General features: G+C 38.5%; 1 protein-coding gene across 1 annotated transcript in view; it reads right to left on the bottom strand.

Annotated features, from left to right (window-relative positions):
* Positions 1-19,502, bottom strand: part of DOCK8 (dedicator of cytokinesis 8) — a 90,199-nt gene that overhangs the window by 54,608 nt on the left and 16,089 nt on the right. Inside the window, exons 2-14 of the mRNA XM_080637645.1 lie at positions 18,109-18,211; positions 13,749-13,924; positions 11,205-11,276; positions 7,744-7,867; positions 7,315-7,527; positions 6,777-6,862; positions 6,139-6,205; positions 5,743-5,892; positions 5,016-5,096; positions 4,036-4,195; positions 3,287-3,426; positions 3,107-3,200; positions 1,820-1,982 (exon numbers count right to left, since the gene is read on the bottom strand). Of these exons, the coding sequence (XP_080493771.1) occupies positions 1,820-1,982; positions 3,107-3,200; positions 3,287-3,426; positions 4,036-4,195; positions 5,016-5,096; positions 5,743-5,892; positions 6,139-6,205; positions 6,777-6,862; positions 7,315-7,527; positions 7,744-7,867; positions 11,205-11,276; positions 13,749-13,924; positions 18,109-18,211 (1,629 nt within the window). The remainder of the gene's footprint in view (positions 1-1,819; positions 1,983-3,106; positions 3,201-3,286; positions 3,427-4,035; positions 4,196-5,015; positions 5,097-5,742; positions 5,893-6,138; positions 6,206-6,776; positions 6,863-7,314; positions 7,528-7,743; positions 7,868-11,204; positions 11,277-13,748; positions 13,925-18,108; positions 18,212-19,502) is intronic.

The following is a 19,502-nucleotide window of genomic DNA, read 5'->3' as shown; positions in this document are numbered from 1 at the left end:
TTGAGTATTAACTGAGTTGCCACTTCACAGCTTAACACCACTTATGTCATATCAGTTGCGTCATCACCATTGATTCACTAGTTAAGGTAAAGATCAATGAAGGCGACTATTTTTTATAGATATTCTCTTCATTATTACAAGCTAGTCTGGACAGATCCTACTTTTGTTTTGTTATCAAGACTTTTATTTAGGGTGAAAATCAAAACAGAGACCAAGACGTCTGAAGAGATTAAGTATGCGGGGTATAAACTTGCCCAAAGAGTGTAACTGTTGAGTTATAGCAAGCATTTTGTCTAATGTGGGTGTACGCATTCAACACAGACACCCCTAGCAACTGAGGGATAGTGTGGAGACACCCAAACTTGCTTTAGGAATAGTACACATTAATTTTCAGCATGGTGGCTTTGATATTCATGATGTCTGGCTGCAGAAGTTTACCTTGGTGAGAACTAAAGGGAGAATATTCTGTGCAGTCTCAACTCCCTAGTTCAGCAACACAAGGGTTGCTAATCTTTTAATTTTCAAAAGCAGACCTTTAGACACGACGAGTCTGCACACTGGAGTTGACACAAGCCACTCCTTATTGTGGCCAGACAGAAAATAGGAAAATTAAAATTCTGTCTCATTTTTTCATTAAAAAAAGGGCATCATTACTGAAGTTCATTTCCATTTGCATTTTCAATTACACAAAAACTACTTCCCCTATAGAAATGTCTTCATAAACACCCTAAAAACTGGGGAAAGAAAAGAAAAATGTAGATGTCACCAACAGCCAAACTGTCTCTCCATTTTCACATGAAGGTGTGGAACACCTTTCCAGGATAAATTAGTCTGAAGCCTTGTAGTTCTGAGTTGTACTGAACCACAAGTCTTGTTCTTCCTTTTTTGCCTCCTGAGTGTGGTCAAGTGAGTGGGTAGGAGAGATGACTCTTTGCTAACCTCTGCTGCAAAAAGTGAATAAGGTTTATATCCCCCGTTAATTTTTGATTCCTTTCTGATTTGCCACTAATGCAGTTCAGTACCCAGCTACTGTTTTACAGATCAGGAAAGTCCCTTACCGTAGCACCAACTACTGTTGTAAGAAGAATTCTGCTTTACTTCCATGCCTTCACTAACACAGTGGTCACATAAAAGCTAGTATTTCTGTACCTATAATACTGTGATACACCTGTTTTGAATTACTGTTAGTTAGCTATTACCGATATCACTGCTCACTAGCACTGCTACGCTGCACAAACATGTTGAAGCACGTTCTTTTGATATTCATTTCTTCTTAGAGACTCAGCTATGAAAGACTACTAAGAAGTTATGGGAATTGCTCAGCTGCATGCTACTGAACACTATGGTCTCCTTGAAACAACCAGAATAAATCTAAGAAAAAAAAATGACACAACTGAGAGTTCATGGTGAGAAAGTACACAGAGCAACACAATACTGCCTCAGATTCTCAGATGACTCAAATTAATGGTAGAAAGGACCCAGCACAAACATTTACCAAAACTGTTAATCTACTGGGAAAAAACCCATAGAACAGGAAAGTTAGTGAAAGCTGTAGAATTTTCTTTTTTCGTTTTTTTGACATTTTAGAAAAATTTTCAAAGGACATCAAAATTAGATTAGTAAATACATTATGGAACTTCCTGTAGGTTTTTTACCTTGTAATGGAAAGTAAGATTAAATCATCAGCTTAACACATAGACTTTAATATTTAAAAAAATATTTTTATTTTCTATTTCTGAGAAAAAACACCATAAACTAAATCACAATTATTTTTGGAAATGGATCTGAAGAAATTAAAAAAAAATATGTTATTTCTTACCTATAAATAGTATGGGGAACATACACTTCTCTAATTGGGAATTCCAAAATCTCTTTGTGAGGACGATTACGGTTTTCTAGAAAAGGCTTCACTGGTAGTAATTCTGGTGTCAGACAATAACCAAGGTTTTCTGGAGCTGGGGATATCTCCAGTTTAAGTGTTCCTTTAAAAAAATCCCATAAAATCTTAGCAAAGATATAAAAAATAATCAATGTATAATAAAAGAAAAATGAAAACAATATGTGAGATTACATAGTAACAGTGCAAAAACAAGAACTGGCTCTTCCGCTTGAAGGTGGCATGAGAATGAAAGCACAGAAATATACACAGGAAGTAGCCTACACACAGCCCTACAATTAGGTCAATACATACCTCTTTACGTCTACCCTGTGCTATTTCAAAGAAACAGCAAAGAAAGAAAGTATACTATAGGGTGGGTTGATATTCTAGTATCTTTCACACAATGTAATACAAAACTTGTCTGGGAGACAAATAAAAGATACAAGGGCTGATGTCTAATACAGTTCTCTCTCACTACCCCCACTCAGATTCTGCTTTGATTAATCTCTGCCGAAGTAGACACCACCCACCACGAAAGCCAGGCTTGCTGTGGTGAGCAGTTAACTGTTAATACCAATAACATTTACATAAGTAAAACTAGACTTCCAATTTACATTTTCTGTTGTGATTTCTGGCAATCAGCTAAAAAGGCAAACCAGCTTAGCACTCAGTTCATATTTTTTAAGGTTTCTCTACAACAGCTGAAGGAGAGTTTCAGCTGTACATTACGTAAAAAGAAAAAATAAGCTGGTCAGGTTTTTGGCAGTAGCCAAACACTATCTCTGCTTCTCTACTTTGTTAACTAACACTGACTCAAATACCCAAGTAAGATGAAAAGTCTACACGTTTTCATCTCCCTCTGTGAAATATGACCCATCTAAAAATATTGCAGGCAAATAGTAAGGATCTTTGAAATTTGCTTTAAGCACTGTCTTCAAATAGTTTGAATAATAACAAAAAACATCCAGTAGATACACTGTAAATTAGGGAGGAAAGCAAATAATTTTAGAATATCAAACTAAATATAAATCTCCATGCTCAGTCATACAGAAAAAAAACTTCAAAAGCATCTGTGCTCAGGTAGACACTGGGAACCCAGGAAATTCCACACTAGCATGTACTATACACTTAAACCCCAAGTTAATTGTATTTTGGGGTTGGAATTTACAGAACAATTTAGGGGAGAAGAGTACATATATCCTTTTCCATCCAAAAATAATTACATACCTGGTAAAGTCTTAATTCTTCTCTGCAAGGAAGACGATCTTTTGAAATCAGCTAAAAATTTGAACAGATCTTCATCACTGAGCCTATCTCCTTCCTACCAGGAGAAAGAGAAAAATCAGTACGTTTATAACGCTACTCCATAACACTGAGAAAGCTTCAGACATAAAGAGTATCCATTACCTGCTTGAAGAAGGTGCTGAGGGTCAGAGAGACTGTTTTGAAGTTTGAAACTGGAGAGCTGTCCTCCAAGCTGAGACTTCTCTCAGAAAATCTTCTTCCCTGTAGCAGCGTTGCCCTCTTGTCACTAGTGGATCCCTTCCCTTCAAGCAGAAGTTAAACGAAATATTAACTTGCTTCGTGTTTCTTCAGTACAAAGACTATCAGAATACGCTAGAAGCCTACAATTTCCTAACAACATCAGAAGATAGAGAGAATACCTAAACCATTCCACTACTTTTATTTCAAACTATGTGAAATAGTGGAATAGCAGGACACATGTAGTGAAGTGACATTATTTCTGCTGCAGAGCACAAGCTTATTCAGAGTTTTAGTTCATGGGTTATAAAGCACATTGGTCAATGTTGTTGACCAAAGGTCCTGTGTGCGCTAGAAACTAAGATGTTATGTATTTTGGTTGCCCGATACTGCAAACAAATGTTATAAGTCAAAGGGAGTTTTACTTCGACAAAGCCAGTGCTCAACATGGCCTAAAACGTGCAAGACTGTTTAGCATACATAAAAATAAATAAGCAGAGATGAAACAGTCAGCATATGAATTTATAATTGTTTGTAGAACAGAAAAGGAAGGCTGAGAACATGTGACTTCGAATCTGCTGTTCACTTTTGGTGCCAGAGTGAATGACATTATTTGGTATGCAGAAGCCCACTGAAGAGTGGCTTTGCGCTAGTAAGAAAAGTTAGACAAGTACCATTTAAGCCTTCGGTTTCAGGTATTTCTCGTTCAAGTGTTGAAAGGTTGAAGACATTAGTCAGGCTTATGGGAATCCAGGCGAATGGCATTCTATATTTCCCCAACCGCTGACAAAAGGTTTCAGCTTGGGCTTTCAGTTTTTCAATCTTTTCTTTTGTCTAAGACAAGGAAAATAATGACTGTTTAAAAAGCAAGCAGTTATTTTAATGTGATTGTAGATAAAAAAATGGAAACAACATATCTGTAGTTCAGTAAATAATTTGCATTCTTATCTGTTTTCTTTCTGTACCACTCTCAGGATCATAGCAGTTTTGATTTGTACATTCACTTCTTCTTTCAATTACTTCATTTTTGTTATAGAAAAGGAGAATGCAGATCTTTTTGCAGTGACCCCCAGGCACAGCTTGAAAAATCACCATAAAACATTAGCAGGTTCTGCTTCCTTTGTCAGATACAGAAACAATATTCTGCTGAAAGCAATATTCTAAAGGCAGGAGATGAGTGGAAGTCCAGCAAACATGTCCGTCTACTCCAGGCAGGTAAATGACCATAAATTCCTTGAACAGAGCTCATGTTATCTATGGATGACAGCACTGAACTGGCCAGGTACACACTATAACATGTCATTTGCCCATCCAAATCAATAACATGTCTCTGAGGTACAAACACTTCTGCTAACTCCACACTGCATTGTCATCTCCTTTGCTATAACCCTCACAAGCTTTGTGGCTCAAGAGTCTCTTAGTATTGATTTCCAAAGGATCAGTAATGAAAGTCCACCGTATCTTCTCGTAACTTCCTTCCACCAGTCGCAGACACCAGATTGCTTGTACCATGGGTGCACCAATTGGCTTTCTCTCCACTGTTCTTATGATTCTGTCCTATTCCAAAAGGTCTGCTCTTCCTCTGTTTCTGTTTGTTCGTTTTTGCTGTGCACACATTTTTTGACCTAAAAAGTCTTTATAATTATTTACTTACCTTGCCAGCCTCGCTTTCTTTAAGAACTGCATAGGGTTCTGCACAGTCTCCAATTTCTCCTTGCTGAAGCACTTTTTCTATCTACAAGGAGCAGCAAAATAAGACACTTACAAAAAAAAAAAATATCACTCAATCAGTAATATGTTGCTTCCTTAGCAATATGGAAGAGCCTGCGTAAATGAGCAGTATAGAATCTTTAATACCAGCTTTGTGGAGTAACTGGTACTAAACCAGTTACTCCATACTAAAACTCCTAGTTTTCTATTTGGCCTGTTAGAAAGAAGAAAATATGCATGTGACCACACTGTCAATCAGGTATGCATTTTTATGGAAATCAGGAAAATTAATACATTCCAAATGAAGTGATTCACGCTAACACAGTTTCAGAATTAAATAAACAAAATGATGCAAAGCTCACTAAAACAAAGCCACAGAAACCGCGAAGAACACAATTAAAATTTTTTAAAATGGCTTATTTCACTTTATTTTAAATTTCCCTTAGGCAGAGAGAGGAAATTCTAAATATGTAGCAGAAACAGAACACAGAATATCAAAATCTTAGCTCAATCTTATTGAGATACACCAGTGGACTTCTGCACACATACCATTAAAACCAACCAAAATTCAACTCAGCTACAGGAAACTCATGCTCGTGAGCTTCAAGAACTCAGACAACAGGCATAGCCAAGAACAGAAAGAATGGTGTTGAAGTAGCACTGTAACATACCTTTATTACTAGGTATATATCCGATGAGGGATAAGTGACAGAAAATACTGCTGATCTTGCCTGACTAGACAAGTCAATGGAGGGTGTATAAGAACGCAAGAATCCTCTCAATGAATCAGGGTTAAGGTCACAATGAAAATTTTCTGAGATCTTGAAAAGAAAAAGAATTAAAATGTATTACAAACCAAAAATGCATCAAGTTTTATTTTAAAGTAAGTCAAAAGCACTAACTAGAACTACAAAGCAAATAATTGCAAGCATGTGACTTTGTCAGAATAAAAAGAATCCAGTATCAGACTGTGTGAAAAGTTGCATGTTTTTGTAAGTTTTCCTAAATTATTACTCCAGAGATACAAATCCGAGTCAACTGAACAAAAATACGGTATGCACACTTACCTTTTTTCTTTCTTTTACATCATAGAGAGCCATGCAGGCAAATAAAGGTTCAATCTCTATCTCAAACCTAGTAAGGAAAGACACACAGAAAACTGATTAACACTGCACTCTTATGACTCTGTATTAGAAAAAAATAATAATAATAAAAGGGCTATATTTCAACTGGCACTTCCATTAGAAAATAAGGAGAAATATCTAGTTTCAATCCTCAGCTCTCTCAAAGTCTGGAGGATTTTTCTATTACTGCATTTTATTAGATGATTTCTAGAGGAAAAGAAGGGAAACAAACTGCACACAATGTATTTTCTAAATTTGCCAAAAAGCTGGTCTCAAATATCAATTACAAACAATGATACTTTTCTTAATTTATTTTTCTGTTTATCAAGTTCAGTACAGAGTGTATGGAGACCAATCTAGTCTGTTGTAAAGATATAATCTGTGCTCATTCCCCCCTCCCTTTCGTCCTGACAAGTCAGACTTTGGCAATGATGGATAGAAATGGTCCTCTGCTACGCTAACAAAGAAGAAGCAAGCATGTAAACACTTGCTGAACGGGACTGCAGTGGTGTAGCAGGGTCGGCAGCAGTACTCTTGTAGGAACTGGGAAATGGTGAGCAAAGCCTGTGAAGGGTACTTACTTCAGAGTCTGCAGCTTCACCAAAATCCTGTTGCCCAGATGTTCCTTTGGGCGACCTGGCACCGGCCGTATCTCCACCGCATCTTCCTGTGATTAAAGAGTTACTCTAGTCATACTCAATTCAAACAACTGCAGATTCACATACTTAGATATAACCTTTATGGGATGCTAAATGAGCTGCTGCTACAGACTAACACCTTCACCCACCCAGCAGGCATTTAATCTCTTTAGAGATGAAAGAAAACTGCTTTGTATTTCTGAGTATTTACACTTCTGACCCCCATCTGGCATTTACACTGAATATTTACACTTCTGGCCCCCAAGCAAGCATTACAGTGAAGAGTAACACCCTGACACAACTGCATCACCGGCCTCAGGCAACACGAAGTACAACCACGTGAACGCACGTTCATGCTGGCAGGAGCCCATGGGGATGTGCTTTCACCATGTCATTACCCGAAGGGGACACAAACCCCATTTTCTGACTACAGTGCAGCTTTAACCTCAGGCATGCCAGGACAGGCAGCCCCGGAGCTCACCTCATCCACGGCGGGGTAGAGGGCGAGGAGCTCGGCGTGCCTGTTGGTGCGCCGCGCCTCCTCGTTCTGCCTCTCGAACTCCTCGGCGCTGACGTGCCGCAGCAGGTTCTCCAGGCGGGGGTCCGGCTGCAGGCTGCGCAGGTCGAAGTCAGACGTGGCGAGGGTGGTCCTCGAGGTCTCCTCAGGGAGTGCCTGGGCCTGTCGGGGCCCTGCCTGTTGGAAAACAACACCATGGTGAGCTATGGCTTGGACACCAGGTTGCCACCAAACACCTCCTGCTTGTCTGGCATGGAGAGCCCTAATGCCACCTCTGCTGTGAGGCTTAATGGCCATCACGGCTCTGCTGATGCCATTACAGAGACTGTAGGATGCTTCGTTTGAGGAAAGCAGCTATATTTAACTGCTTTTCCCGAAGTAAAGGAAATGTACCTGAAGGTTTGCATCACTGGAATCCAACGTCTCCGATTCAAATGTTTGTTTTTGAAGTGTCTTGTGTAAATCTTTCCGGGATCCCTTGTTTTTCAGGCCACAAGTATCTGAATTCCCTTGGCTCCTTTCACAGAGAAGCCCAAGCAAGTCAGGACAGCACGAGAAGGTGTTAAGGGGGAAAAAAAAAACCAGAAACAAAAACAAAAAAGACAAATTTTTTTACTTTAAACAAAGCAACTGGGAACATGGTTGTGCAAAAGATCACTGTAGCAGAGCTTTTACACAAAAATGTGCCATTTCACAACATTTGTTTTACCACACAACTGCAGTTCTATCATGTATATTAATAATGGTTTTAAGAGGAAGAAATATCATTCACATCACTTTTGCATAGACTGTGAGCCTGAGAGAGCAGCAAAACCTGTCCTAGGCACAAATTCAGCTCTGAGCTCCTCAGCAGAGATGGCGATTACTTCCATGAACATGGATTGGATCACTTATCTCTTGTCTGGCTCTTTGCTCCTCCAATTACACATGAAGGCACTTACTGATCTTGTCCTGGACCTAGCTAGCATCTCAAGTTAATCACATACAACAATCCACATCTTTCAAACAGTGCCTGTTTCTGAAGAGGGCTATAGCGATGGCACAGTGTAACACTCGCTGGTGGCAAGTTCCCAAAATTTTGCAGCAAGGTATCAATTTCATTTTTGTGGCAGATGGAAAAATCAGGAGGTACCCTGACAAAATACACCAGATGCATCCAGAGCTCTATTTCTTCCACTTCTGTATGCAATTTGCTAAATCCTGTGATGGTATTTTTTCAGTCAGCCTCCTTGGTTAGAGTATTCTGCTTTGTTCATTTCCCTTTCTGCAACACTCCTAACACTCTAAACATCTGAGTACTTTCATAAAGATGCCATAATAAGAAATTATTGATCAGGGAGACACCTTTTTATTACATTTTGGGAGTAACTGAATTATATGCTCTGATGTGTTTTAGTTTTAATTGTTCGCATTTTAATCACTTACCAGTTCACTGCAAATGAAAACTAAAGTCATAAAAGAGACAATCCCAGCTCTCCTTGGATGTGACCTTGTTTTGGAACTGCTTTAATCATCCAGAATGAATGACAGAAATTCTGAATGAGTTTACTTTCAGACACTGCGGCATCCAAAAAAGACTTTGTTGATTATTTTTTCTCTACTTCAAGTGGCAAAGAAATGACTTAATGGGCAGATTTACATACTTGAGATCACACTTTCCCTGTGGTGTACAATCTACGCTAGAGATGCCCTTCCCCTAAAGTAGTCCTGTAAGATTTACTTATATTGTTTGTTCATTTACAAAGCACAGTTGCAATTAAAAACACCAACAAGCAAAACCTACTTTTAGTACAGATGTCAATTTTATGGCAACACACTGAATTAAGAAAATGGGACAAGGAAAAGGCACAAAGGACAACTGAAAGAAGAAACTGACAGGCACAGGAACAAGCTTCCCATTCAGCCTCTGGCAAACACACAGACCCCTCAGCTGCGTCCAGCCCCTCTGCCATGCACCTCTTCACCCTGGGGCAGGAGGAGCTCCTCTGCTCACCTCTGCACCCACTGAGGACTCTTCAATCTCCTGTCCTGAACCTTCACATCCATGAATGAATGAAAATCATGCACTCATCCATAGCTTAGCAGACCGTGTATTCAGCAACCTCTCCTATCAATCTTTGTCTCCCAAGTAGGCAACTACAATTTTTCCAGCCTTTCTCAAAACAATGCAAAGCTTTCTACAATTTTCTACAACTACTTTTTCTCACTTCTCTCTTGATGTCTTTTCTTTCTGTCATATCTGTTTCAAGAACAGTGTCCAAGCATAACATGAGGCTCCCAATAACAATATATCACAGGTTTATGTGACACTGCAGCATCTTTTGCGCTGTCTTGTTCTTTGCAATTTTTAATAACTTGCTTGCTTTGTTAGTCACAGCCATCAAAGCCCAGCTGTCCGGCAGGGCCCTTCATCATGTTTATTGCAGATTCAATTGCTCAATAAAGTTTCTGAATGCAAATTTTCCTTACCTGAATGAATGAAATAGTAAAACACATGACAAACCTTTTCACACGTGTATTTCTACAGTTCCGCTCACATTTCTACAAGCACACGCAAGTTTTGCAAATGAAAAAATAGCTATGTTCAATTTTTCACTTCACCTGCTTTACTGTTTGCTCCCTACTTGTGTGCACAGAACTGCATACTGGCTCTTTGCAGCTCACTCAGAACAACACTGTGTTGGAGCTAGTGTCTGTGCTCTGAGCAGTGCAGGTGGAGAGCCTGCAAAATCCGCTAGCTTATTTCTAGTGACTCACTGTGCAGCAGTTCTGAGAACTCAATCAACTTCATCAGCACCCCCAGAGGAAGTCTCTTGATAACCCTCAGCGGCTGCTCCTTCACTGCACAAGCTGCACAATCAAACAAAGCAATTCCTTTACAATCACTGGGAGTCAACCTGCAATGCACTGACTGCAGGTCAGGTAAACAGAGAGTAGCAAGGGCAGGCAAAGGGAACGACAAAAAGGCAGCAAATGTGGCAGCACTTCGTCAATAGCTCCTACTACTAATTCTCAAGAGCAGGGCATCAGTGAGGGAGGGGGTGAACAGGAAGCAGTGCAGAAAAACAGAGCTCCACAATCTCTTTATGAAGAACAGGAGGGGGTGATGGGGAAGGAGGTGAGCTCCACTGGCACGGGGCCTTCCTGAGAGCCTGGGGACAGACACTGCCGTGCAGAAAGCAGTGACTGAGGCTTCTCTTCACATTAGATAAATGAAATGAAATGGAATGAAATTAAATTAGAAGATTAAATTAAATTAAGATAAATTGTCACTTGTAATGACTGTAGGTCCAAATCTATGTTGGATTACACTGACCACAAATGCAGAAGTTGTTTACTGATGTAAAACTGTGAAGTCAGATGTTACACTAATAATCCCATGAATACAGTCAATCACTGCTGGGAAAGCCCACAGTCCTTGGTTTTTTGCACTCCATTTTGTACTCCATTTTGTTTTCAGACACCATTAGAACCCAGATCACGTCAAATTTTCAGGGCATGGCAGGGAAAATAAAGAACATACAAATGTAGTCTTTATCCGTGTTATCTTTTAGTATAATCAAATACTAATAACATTTCTGATTTAGATAAATCACCATTAAAGACAGTTCATTTGAGTTTTTGACCGATTAAGTCCCAGAGTGCCTGATAATAAAGAAGCAGATGCGACAATATTTAGCTATAGCCCACTGGCTCAAACAAAACAATATACTCATATATACTACTGAAAAGTCGGTTATTCTGTCACTGATTCAAATCATTATTGTTTAGGATAACTTGTAACAGCATGCATCTCCTTTCTGACAAATAAGATCCAAGGCATTTTTGGTTTTATTTACTCGTATGTAGCTTACTTTCTATTCACAATCAGCCACTCCCGGGTATACGTCTGAACGCAGTCTCTGACATGTAAGTCCAATTCAACCCTGGGGAAAAAGCAACATTTTGCAAATATTTTAGTACCTAGGCCATATCTTAAGGACAAAGAAATTTATCTAACCATGCTATTCAGATAAAGGCCTCTCTATCAGTCCTCTCTTGTATATTTATTTTACTGCTAAACTATTTTTTAAGGTTTAAAGAGTTCTGTGTATTGCATGAATTCACTGATGCAGGCTTTTGCTACTTTGTGCTTATAAATATAATGAATCTAAGACTGATGATGCTAAAAAATACAGCAAAATAAAAGAAATTATACCAGGTACCCATCTTTGTGATTTTCAGAACTTGATAACATATAGTATCAACATGCAGAGATACTTTTCCAGAGGTCTCAGCTCCTGAACTCTTCAAATACATAGTGTCCTGGGGTTTCTTGGTGTAATTTTCTTTTTCTCAGAGAAACTAACAAAATTCTAAAAAAGGATCCTGAGCTTTTAATCAGTTAGCATAATAAAACTTTAACATCTAAGCACATGTTATAATTTAATTTTATGATTTTCAAATAAATCTCATTTAATGTAGGGGGTTATCAGTGCTGCCTAATGGACTGGATACTGACTGGAACCAAAGTATTGTAAGCTACAGCTGAGGTCCATGAATTTTCTGCCATGATGTAGCATGATTCCCCTATCCATATTCTAAAAAACTTTAGTGTTTTGTACCAAAATCACTGTTACATGCTCTGATCCAAGTAAGTAAAAGAATAGGATAAAAATGCAGCGCAGAAATGGGTGAAAGGTATGATACTTTTTAGCACATTCCACCCAGAACTCTAAAGATTTGCAAGTGATTACCAAGAACGGGTAACAACTGATTTGGGTTCATGCATGCACCACAGGACAGAGCCTTGGCCGATACTGGGCTGCTGTCTCTGTGTGCCCCTGCACGGGTGGACTGGCACAGAACATGGTCCAGTTGGGATGTGTGTTTGCTACCAGGCAGCATGTTAACCCAGTTTGGTTGGTGGTATCCTCCTCTTGGTGCAGGAAGAAACCGCAGACTGCATCAGCTGCAGGCAAATCTTTGGTGCACGCCTCTCCTGTGCTCTCATCTCCCCTAACACACCCTGGCATTCTTCACCAGGCTTTTCTGTGAAAGCACTAATATTGATGACGGTGGTGTGAATGGCTAAATGGGAAGCTGCCGTGTAAAAAAGATCTGGTGAAAGCACATTTGTTGGTATTGACTGTTTGAGCTTTGCCACAGACTCCTTACAAAACACTTAATGTAACTGTAGTGAAAATCAGGCCTAAAACTGATGGTACAGCATGAGTCTACACATTATCCTACTAGAAAAACAAGTAAATAACTGCTGTTTTAAGGAGCAGGCACAATGAGAAGCAACCTTGGAAACAGAGGAGAAAGTATCATCTTATCTTTTAAATCTCATTTCAGAGTTGGACATTTTCTCACTATTTCTGTCCACAATTTAAGTAAATGGAAACACCAAGCACCAAAATATTCACTGTCTCTCACATCCCTTCTTTCTCCCCAGTCGACAGGAAGGGGGAAAAAAAAAAAAAAAAGAAAAGGAGATAAAGATTGGAGCATTTTCTATGAGTAACTTCAAGTGGAAAATCATCGTTTGCGCAAATGTTACAGACATAGCAGCTTGGGGCTAAACTGGTGCTGCCTTCATGTTTACCCAGCTGTTACCTTGCAAAACTCACTAGGCTTTTGTGGTTCTATCTGAAGATACCATTTACAGTGAAATAGCCCTTACAGAGTGTTTTACATACAGCAGGACTCTCCCAAACTGCATCAGAAATTCTCCAGTGCATACCTTTTTCTCATTCTGAAAAATTCTGTTGCTCATAGTTTTTCTGTTTCTCAAACCAGCTTAAATATTTACAGGATGGTTGAGCACCAGTATCAACACATGCTACACATTCTAATTTAAAAGCTGTTAAAAATAGTGGAATTATTTCATTAAAGTCAGCCTGAAATCAAAAGTGACTCCTCAGCTAGAAAGTAACACTTTCCTCTGCCCCCAAACCTTGTGAAATATGAACTATTTCTCTCCATTTAAACAAGAAAGGCATTGAGAAAGAGATGCTTAGTGATCTGATCCATGTAACGTATAGCTGACGGGAGCAAAGGGGAAGGAGAGAAAAACCCTCAATCCTATGCTTACTACAGAATCAGAATCAACTTCCACCTCTGGGATCACAGACACAAAATTACTTTTCATACGACCCTCCTACCCTTCTTTACGCTTCTTCCTGGTCTATGCCTACCTCACTTCTGCGGCTACCACCTAGCTCAGGTAGCTGTGTAAGGGCTAGCATAATTTTAAGTGTGCAAACAGGCCTAACTGAACCAGTGGCAAAATTTAAATGTTTAAGTTCAGCAAGTGTATAATGGATGGATGGATGGCAGAGTGAGGAATCTGGATCAACATCTTCAAAACGATTTTTAAACATGCAGCATTTCAGAGGGAGGTGAAGTCTCCTTACCCATCTTCTGGCACAGAGGGTTGCAAAGTCCTGCACTCTTTGGGTGTAAAGGCAATGTCCAAGTCATCTTCAGGAAAGTCACCAAGTTCTTGAGCTAGTTCTGAGTCCAAGTTGTTCAGCTGTGTCATTAGGAAGCCTTCAAAATCCACTGGGTCTACTACGTCATAAAAGGAAGGCTAATGGAAGAAATAGAGACATTTATTTTAGCAACAGAATGTTGTTTTTTTAATAGTGTAATTTAGTCTTATTTGTTTAATTCTTCAACTCTTAATTAAAGAATTCCCATTATTTATTAAACATCAGAAACAGTCTTCTAATCTCATTTAATGCAAGAAGTTGCTAATGAAATATTCAGCTGAAATAAGAAACAGAACAAGAAAGAGAACAATGAAAGAATAGTTCTAAAACAAAAAGAAATGGAAGATATTAGATCTAAATCTAAAATTGCACCTATTTTCTCCCTTGAGCTTTCCTAGATGCTGGTGGAAGAGGGGCAGACTGAGGTGCCTGGAGATGTATTCTGCTAGAACCCTGTGAACTCAGCCCCCTTGTCCAATCCACAGAATTAATCAAGGTTATTGGCAGCATAATTCCAGCAGCAGCGAGTAGGAATATCAGAGGATGGGTCAAGTGACCAAAACGATAGTGACAGCGCCAGCTGTCAGGAAGCTGTCGATGGATTCTACAGCACATGTGATGGAAGGCACTACCAGTAGCAAGACCAAGACAGCATGTTATACTGAGCTAAAGACCAACTACAAGCACTGTAACTGCCATCGTAAAGATGCCACCCATTTGATGTGCTGTGCCTGAAAGATTCTGGCTACTAGAAACACTGTGCTTTTGACTCCAAACAAACTTGAGGGCAAGATATACCCAGAATCAGCAGAAATTATTATTTTCTATCTCTGCAAGTTACTGGTTTGTACATTATTAGAGTTTTAATTTTATTGGATTTTTCAAGGGGTAGTACGGTAAACTACAAAAAAGATCACATGGATCTGCTAAAGCTGTTATTGAGAAACCTTAGATATCCACTATTTCTACAGAATGTTGCATTGCACCTTGACAGAGAGCAGTTGTATCTGACTACATTTAATCAGCTGTTCTTATACAGAACGTCTGATCAGAACAAAGTTAAACAAATACAAGCTCTGCTATTCATACACACTATGAAGCTGTCTGGCTCTCTTGATCTGCTTAGTGTCAAAAGCAGAAAATCTTGTTTGATATCATACCTAGAAATGTTCCATATACACATAAATGTGACTTCATATGTTAAAAGTGTATGTTATTCTTTGTATAGATAAAATGAAAATTACTTTACTTTTTATATAGCCAACAAAAAATAGCCCATATAAGTTTAGAAAATAAAACATCTGTCCAGATGAATACAGAGATCAGTGTATCATACGATTAATTTTCTTGACAAGTAACAAAGAGATCTAAAATTACAGCTTTAGAAAACCTATAGTCTATTATGTTCTGTGAGATGCAGAAAGGCCAAGAATACCTCAGTGCAGTAAGAGCACTGAAAAATAGAGCATTAGAATAATAGCACTGGAAGAACTGTTTTACTATGAAGAAGAATTCTAGCAAAAAATAGCTATAAAATTATTCTTGTCCGTAAAAACAAAGGGTTGCATTATCCAAATACCTTTCTCAAGACTTGCCTTCTTAAGCTGCCAGCAATAAATAGTCTGTATATAGATCCAGTAATCTATCTCTATGGTGCTGTGGATGCAGTGTGGGGAAAACAAAGCACCTAATGTTCCTGGTATCAACTACCTTTATATTCAATGTTACTATGGCTCCTGTCTCATCTAACATGCATTCTGGAGCTCCCCTGCTTAAACTCCAGTGTTCTTCACCAAAAATAAAACCCGTGAGCCAAAATCATGAGGTCTTCACTTACTGAGTCCTATGTCTGCAAGGCAACTCATGGAGGTTGACAGGGTTTTCACCCGAGCATGAAGTGACCTCTGCATATGACAATGTTACACTTGCAGCATTACAAATTTTAGCTCAACAGGACAATGCGGATTCCACAGTTTACGAAACATGCAAAGGTGCTCAACAATGGCAAAGCTCTGGTGACTCTGAACTATAATGGCTCCTACACATTAAGCCACATTGGTCACTGGAGATTCAAAGATGAGTTAAAGCTGATTAGTGGTAAATTAAAAGTTTTGGAGCCTTTTTAGTGTTTTTGAACTATAAGTGAGAAAGTTATTCAGCTGCAGAAACATCTTGCAGAAAGTGAAGGATATTTAGAAGAAATGTTCTAAAAACATCTAGGAAAAGCAAACCAATTTAAACTTCTGAAAAAAAATGGATGTAAACACTCCTGCAAATGATGTAGTAAGAGACCTTTGAACACAACCAACCACCGCCCCCCAGCCCAGGTTCCCCTTTTATAAGGAATCTGTGTTGGTCTCTGCATAAATAAAGCTCTAAGCTCACCCCACTGCCTGTATATTTAAGGGAGCAATTGAATTCTCTAAAAGCACATTTGGAAAAAATTTCTCTCTTTCTTTGCTCTTTGTATCCAAATGGAAAACTTAAAACTGACAGTAAGTCTGGCAAATTATGAGGCAGCCAGCTGAAGAAATACACTGTGCTGTTAATAAATTTTTAGGTTAACCACTATCTCAGGTTTGTACCTAGTGTAGTGCTATCTTGGTTTCGGCTATAACAGCCATTTTTATTCCTTCTTAGCAGCTGTTGCAGTGGTGTGTTTTGGCTTTAGTCTGAAAACAATGCTGATAACACACCAATGTTTTCAGTGTTGCCAGCATACTACATCAACAGTTTTGAGTACATAGTGATCTTTATTAGCTACTGATTTTTAGTGTCAGCATAATATAATAAGATTAAAGTAAAACAGCTTAAAGTATGCAAAAGCATATTACATCTTTTCACTTGCTGAAGATGTAATGATTTATATACATATTTTTACGTAATACAATCTAATGTTTGATTAAGTGTTGCTCTTGCTTTCAGAAATAGCACTTCTCCATTCTGACAAGTTGCATTTCATTACGTCTTTTAACTTTTTCTAGTTGAAATTTTAATAATAATCTTTAATCACTAGAAATGTGTGCTTTCAACTATCATAAATTAGGCACAAATATAAAAAAGATAGTGAAAAAGGTAAACGCAGATGGAGGGTAATTGTCTCCCTCGTGCAAATTATCAAAGGAAACAGAAATACTGTTTCAAGTAAGAAGCAAACACTCCTTTTCACACATCATACATGTGTGCAAAACAATTATTCTATAGAAAATGCCAAAAATCATTACTACAAACATACCTTTTTAATGATGACGGATTAGAAGCATGTAGATTGTGACAGCACACAAAATGGCAGCTATGGCGTAGTACTTGGTAAATGAAATGTTATCAAGTTTCTCAAGAGCAAAAGCAGCTATCTGCATGTAGAAGAAGGGACCTAGCCTCCCCAGGCTGACTAACCGAAAGGAACAAGTTAAAGCCACAGCATTTCAGATTAAGGAAGTGAGTAGTGGCAGGAGGCCCTGACACACAGGAAGTAACTGCTTACATCTAGTGGTTTACATTTTTCACAATCATTGGTGCACAAAGACTTTTCCTGCTTCTACTTATTGGGTCTCAAAAAAAAAAGGAAAAATTAAAAGGGTAGGAAGAAGAGTATCAAAATCTTAGTTTTATTTATGGCATATTATGTTTGCAGAATACCCACCCTCCTGAAAAGCTATTAAAAAGATATAGCATTTTTTCCCTTTGTCATAAGGGCAGCATCATATGGTCTGATATCTTTACAGTGGGATTAGACATGGAAGGCTGAAGATGATTTGGAGACACATAAGAGTTGACTCAATCATACACATGCCAATCAGGGCATATTTTGGCATTTTTCCCTTAACATGCTTACTCTACAGCACTGAAGAACATGGTAGCGTGCTGACTCTACTCCTAGCTCTGGAAACAGAATTAAGCCATGCTAGCTTAGCCTCTACCTTCCTTTTTTCTCTTTATTCACTGATCTCCTTTTGCAAATTATCTGTGATCATCACACAATGCATTTACTTGACAGAGTTGAATGTTTCCAGAAAGGGAAGGATGCAGTATACTCCAAAACTTACTAATTAACTTTGGTTTATAGTAGTATGAAGAAAGTCTGTCTATTTTAGGCTCCAAGGCCTATTCTAGGCTTTTTCAAATGCCTAATTTCCTCATCTTACCAGCGACTATTTTTCAGCAGCTTCAAGCAGAAGTTAGTGGAAAGCAAGACGGTTTAAGAAGATCACTTAATTTACCCTAGAAACATTAAGCAGTGTAGAAGTTAAACCTGTGTAAAGAAGATAAATCCAGAACTTACCAAATGAAGAGTAGAAAAGCCAGGGGTACTTAAGCTTCGTTGACAGAACTGTGCAAAGCCTGGTTGGAGAGTAAATTGCTTTCTTATTTCTGCAGAGGAGTGCCTTTAATTAAGCAGAGAAAAACTTTTATAATTACAATTATCCCCATCCAAATTCCAAGTGCCAGGCTTTGCCAATTTGTCCCATGTTTAGAAATGTCCCAGGATTTAGAAATGTATTTGGATGATGTTCTAGACTCCTCTTGCTTTATACCTGATGCAAACCTCAAAAAACATTCAAAGTCCTATATAATTAAGATTCTGACACTCTTCCAACAGATTTTTATCATTATATTGCAGTTCTGGCATCTGGGAAAGGCTAAGCAAGAAAGAAAAACCTTGCCTTAAGTGAAGTCTGACTGCAACCTGTACAGCATTATCTGTAGATTTGCTATTGCAAAGCAAAGATATGATGAAAAATACACGGAAAGAAAAATTAATATCCCTAGCAATTGATCAAGGGATAAAACCAAGACAGGACACTGAACAGTGAAAGCCCAGACTTAGGTTAATGCAGTTTGCTATGAAAAGCACAAGGTCAAGCAAAGTATGAATTTAAAAATCAGCTTATACTGTATCAGTTGAACATTTGAGAACAAGTCTTCTTACATGATAACTAATTTGTTTCCATGGGAACAGAAAGAGGCCAGTACTGATTTCTTCAAAAATCCCACACTGATAGTACAGTTGTGTATACCCAATCTAAAAATGCTGTGATCAGAGAAGCTTGGTCATTTTTCATGTAAACAAGTCAATTATTATGTAACACAATTTAACAGTAATTGGCCATGAAATGCCAAACAAAAGGTCTACAATATATTTTAAAAATATATAGTTTTAAATAAAAAATATAAAATATATGTTCAGGACAAGACTTTTTTAAAAAAAAAAACAAGAGGCATTTAAGCAGATTTCAAGGAAAAAACAAAACAAAACAAAACAAAACAAACCCCAAACCTGCAGCCCACTAGAGCAGCCAACTTGGAGATAGGAAAATACAGAGGGAAGAAGACTTTCTCTTCCATATGAGACTCTCTTCCAACTCCAGCAAGCATTAACAGGCATCTTAGAATTATCAGATGCCACAGGACAGCTTGCCTGGTTGGCCTTAACCTTTTCTCCTCTGTGGCCTCTTGATTTCTACAACTACTATACCTATTCTGTGACAATCTTACTACTGCTTTGCTTAACAAGCATGACAAAAACCTAAACTTTGCTCAATGCTGTTCTCCTCACGTTAAGAGACAGGCATCTATTTTTTCCCTGTTTTAAAAAGAAAAGCTGCTTGTGTATCAAGGGTATTGCTACTCATCTTCCCACTGCAAATAATCTCTGATCATGTATCTACATAGCAA

This window comes from Psittacula echo, assembly GCF_963264785.1.
Source record: "Psittacula echo genome assembly, chromosome: Z".
Taxonomy (NCBI): domain Eukaryota; kingdom Metazoa; phylum Chordata; class Aves; order Psittaciformes; family Psittacidae; genus Psittacula; species Psittacula echo.
Note: the sequence above shows the minus strand (reverse complement) of the source record. Positions and strands in the feature narration are given on the sequence as shown.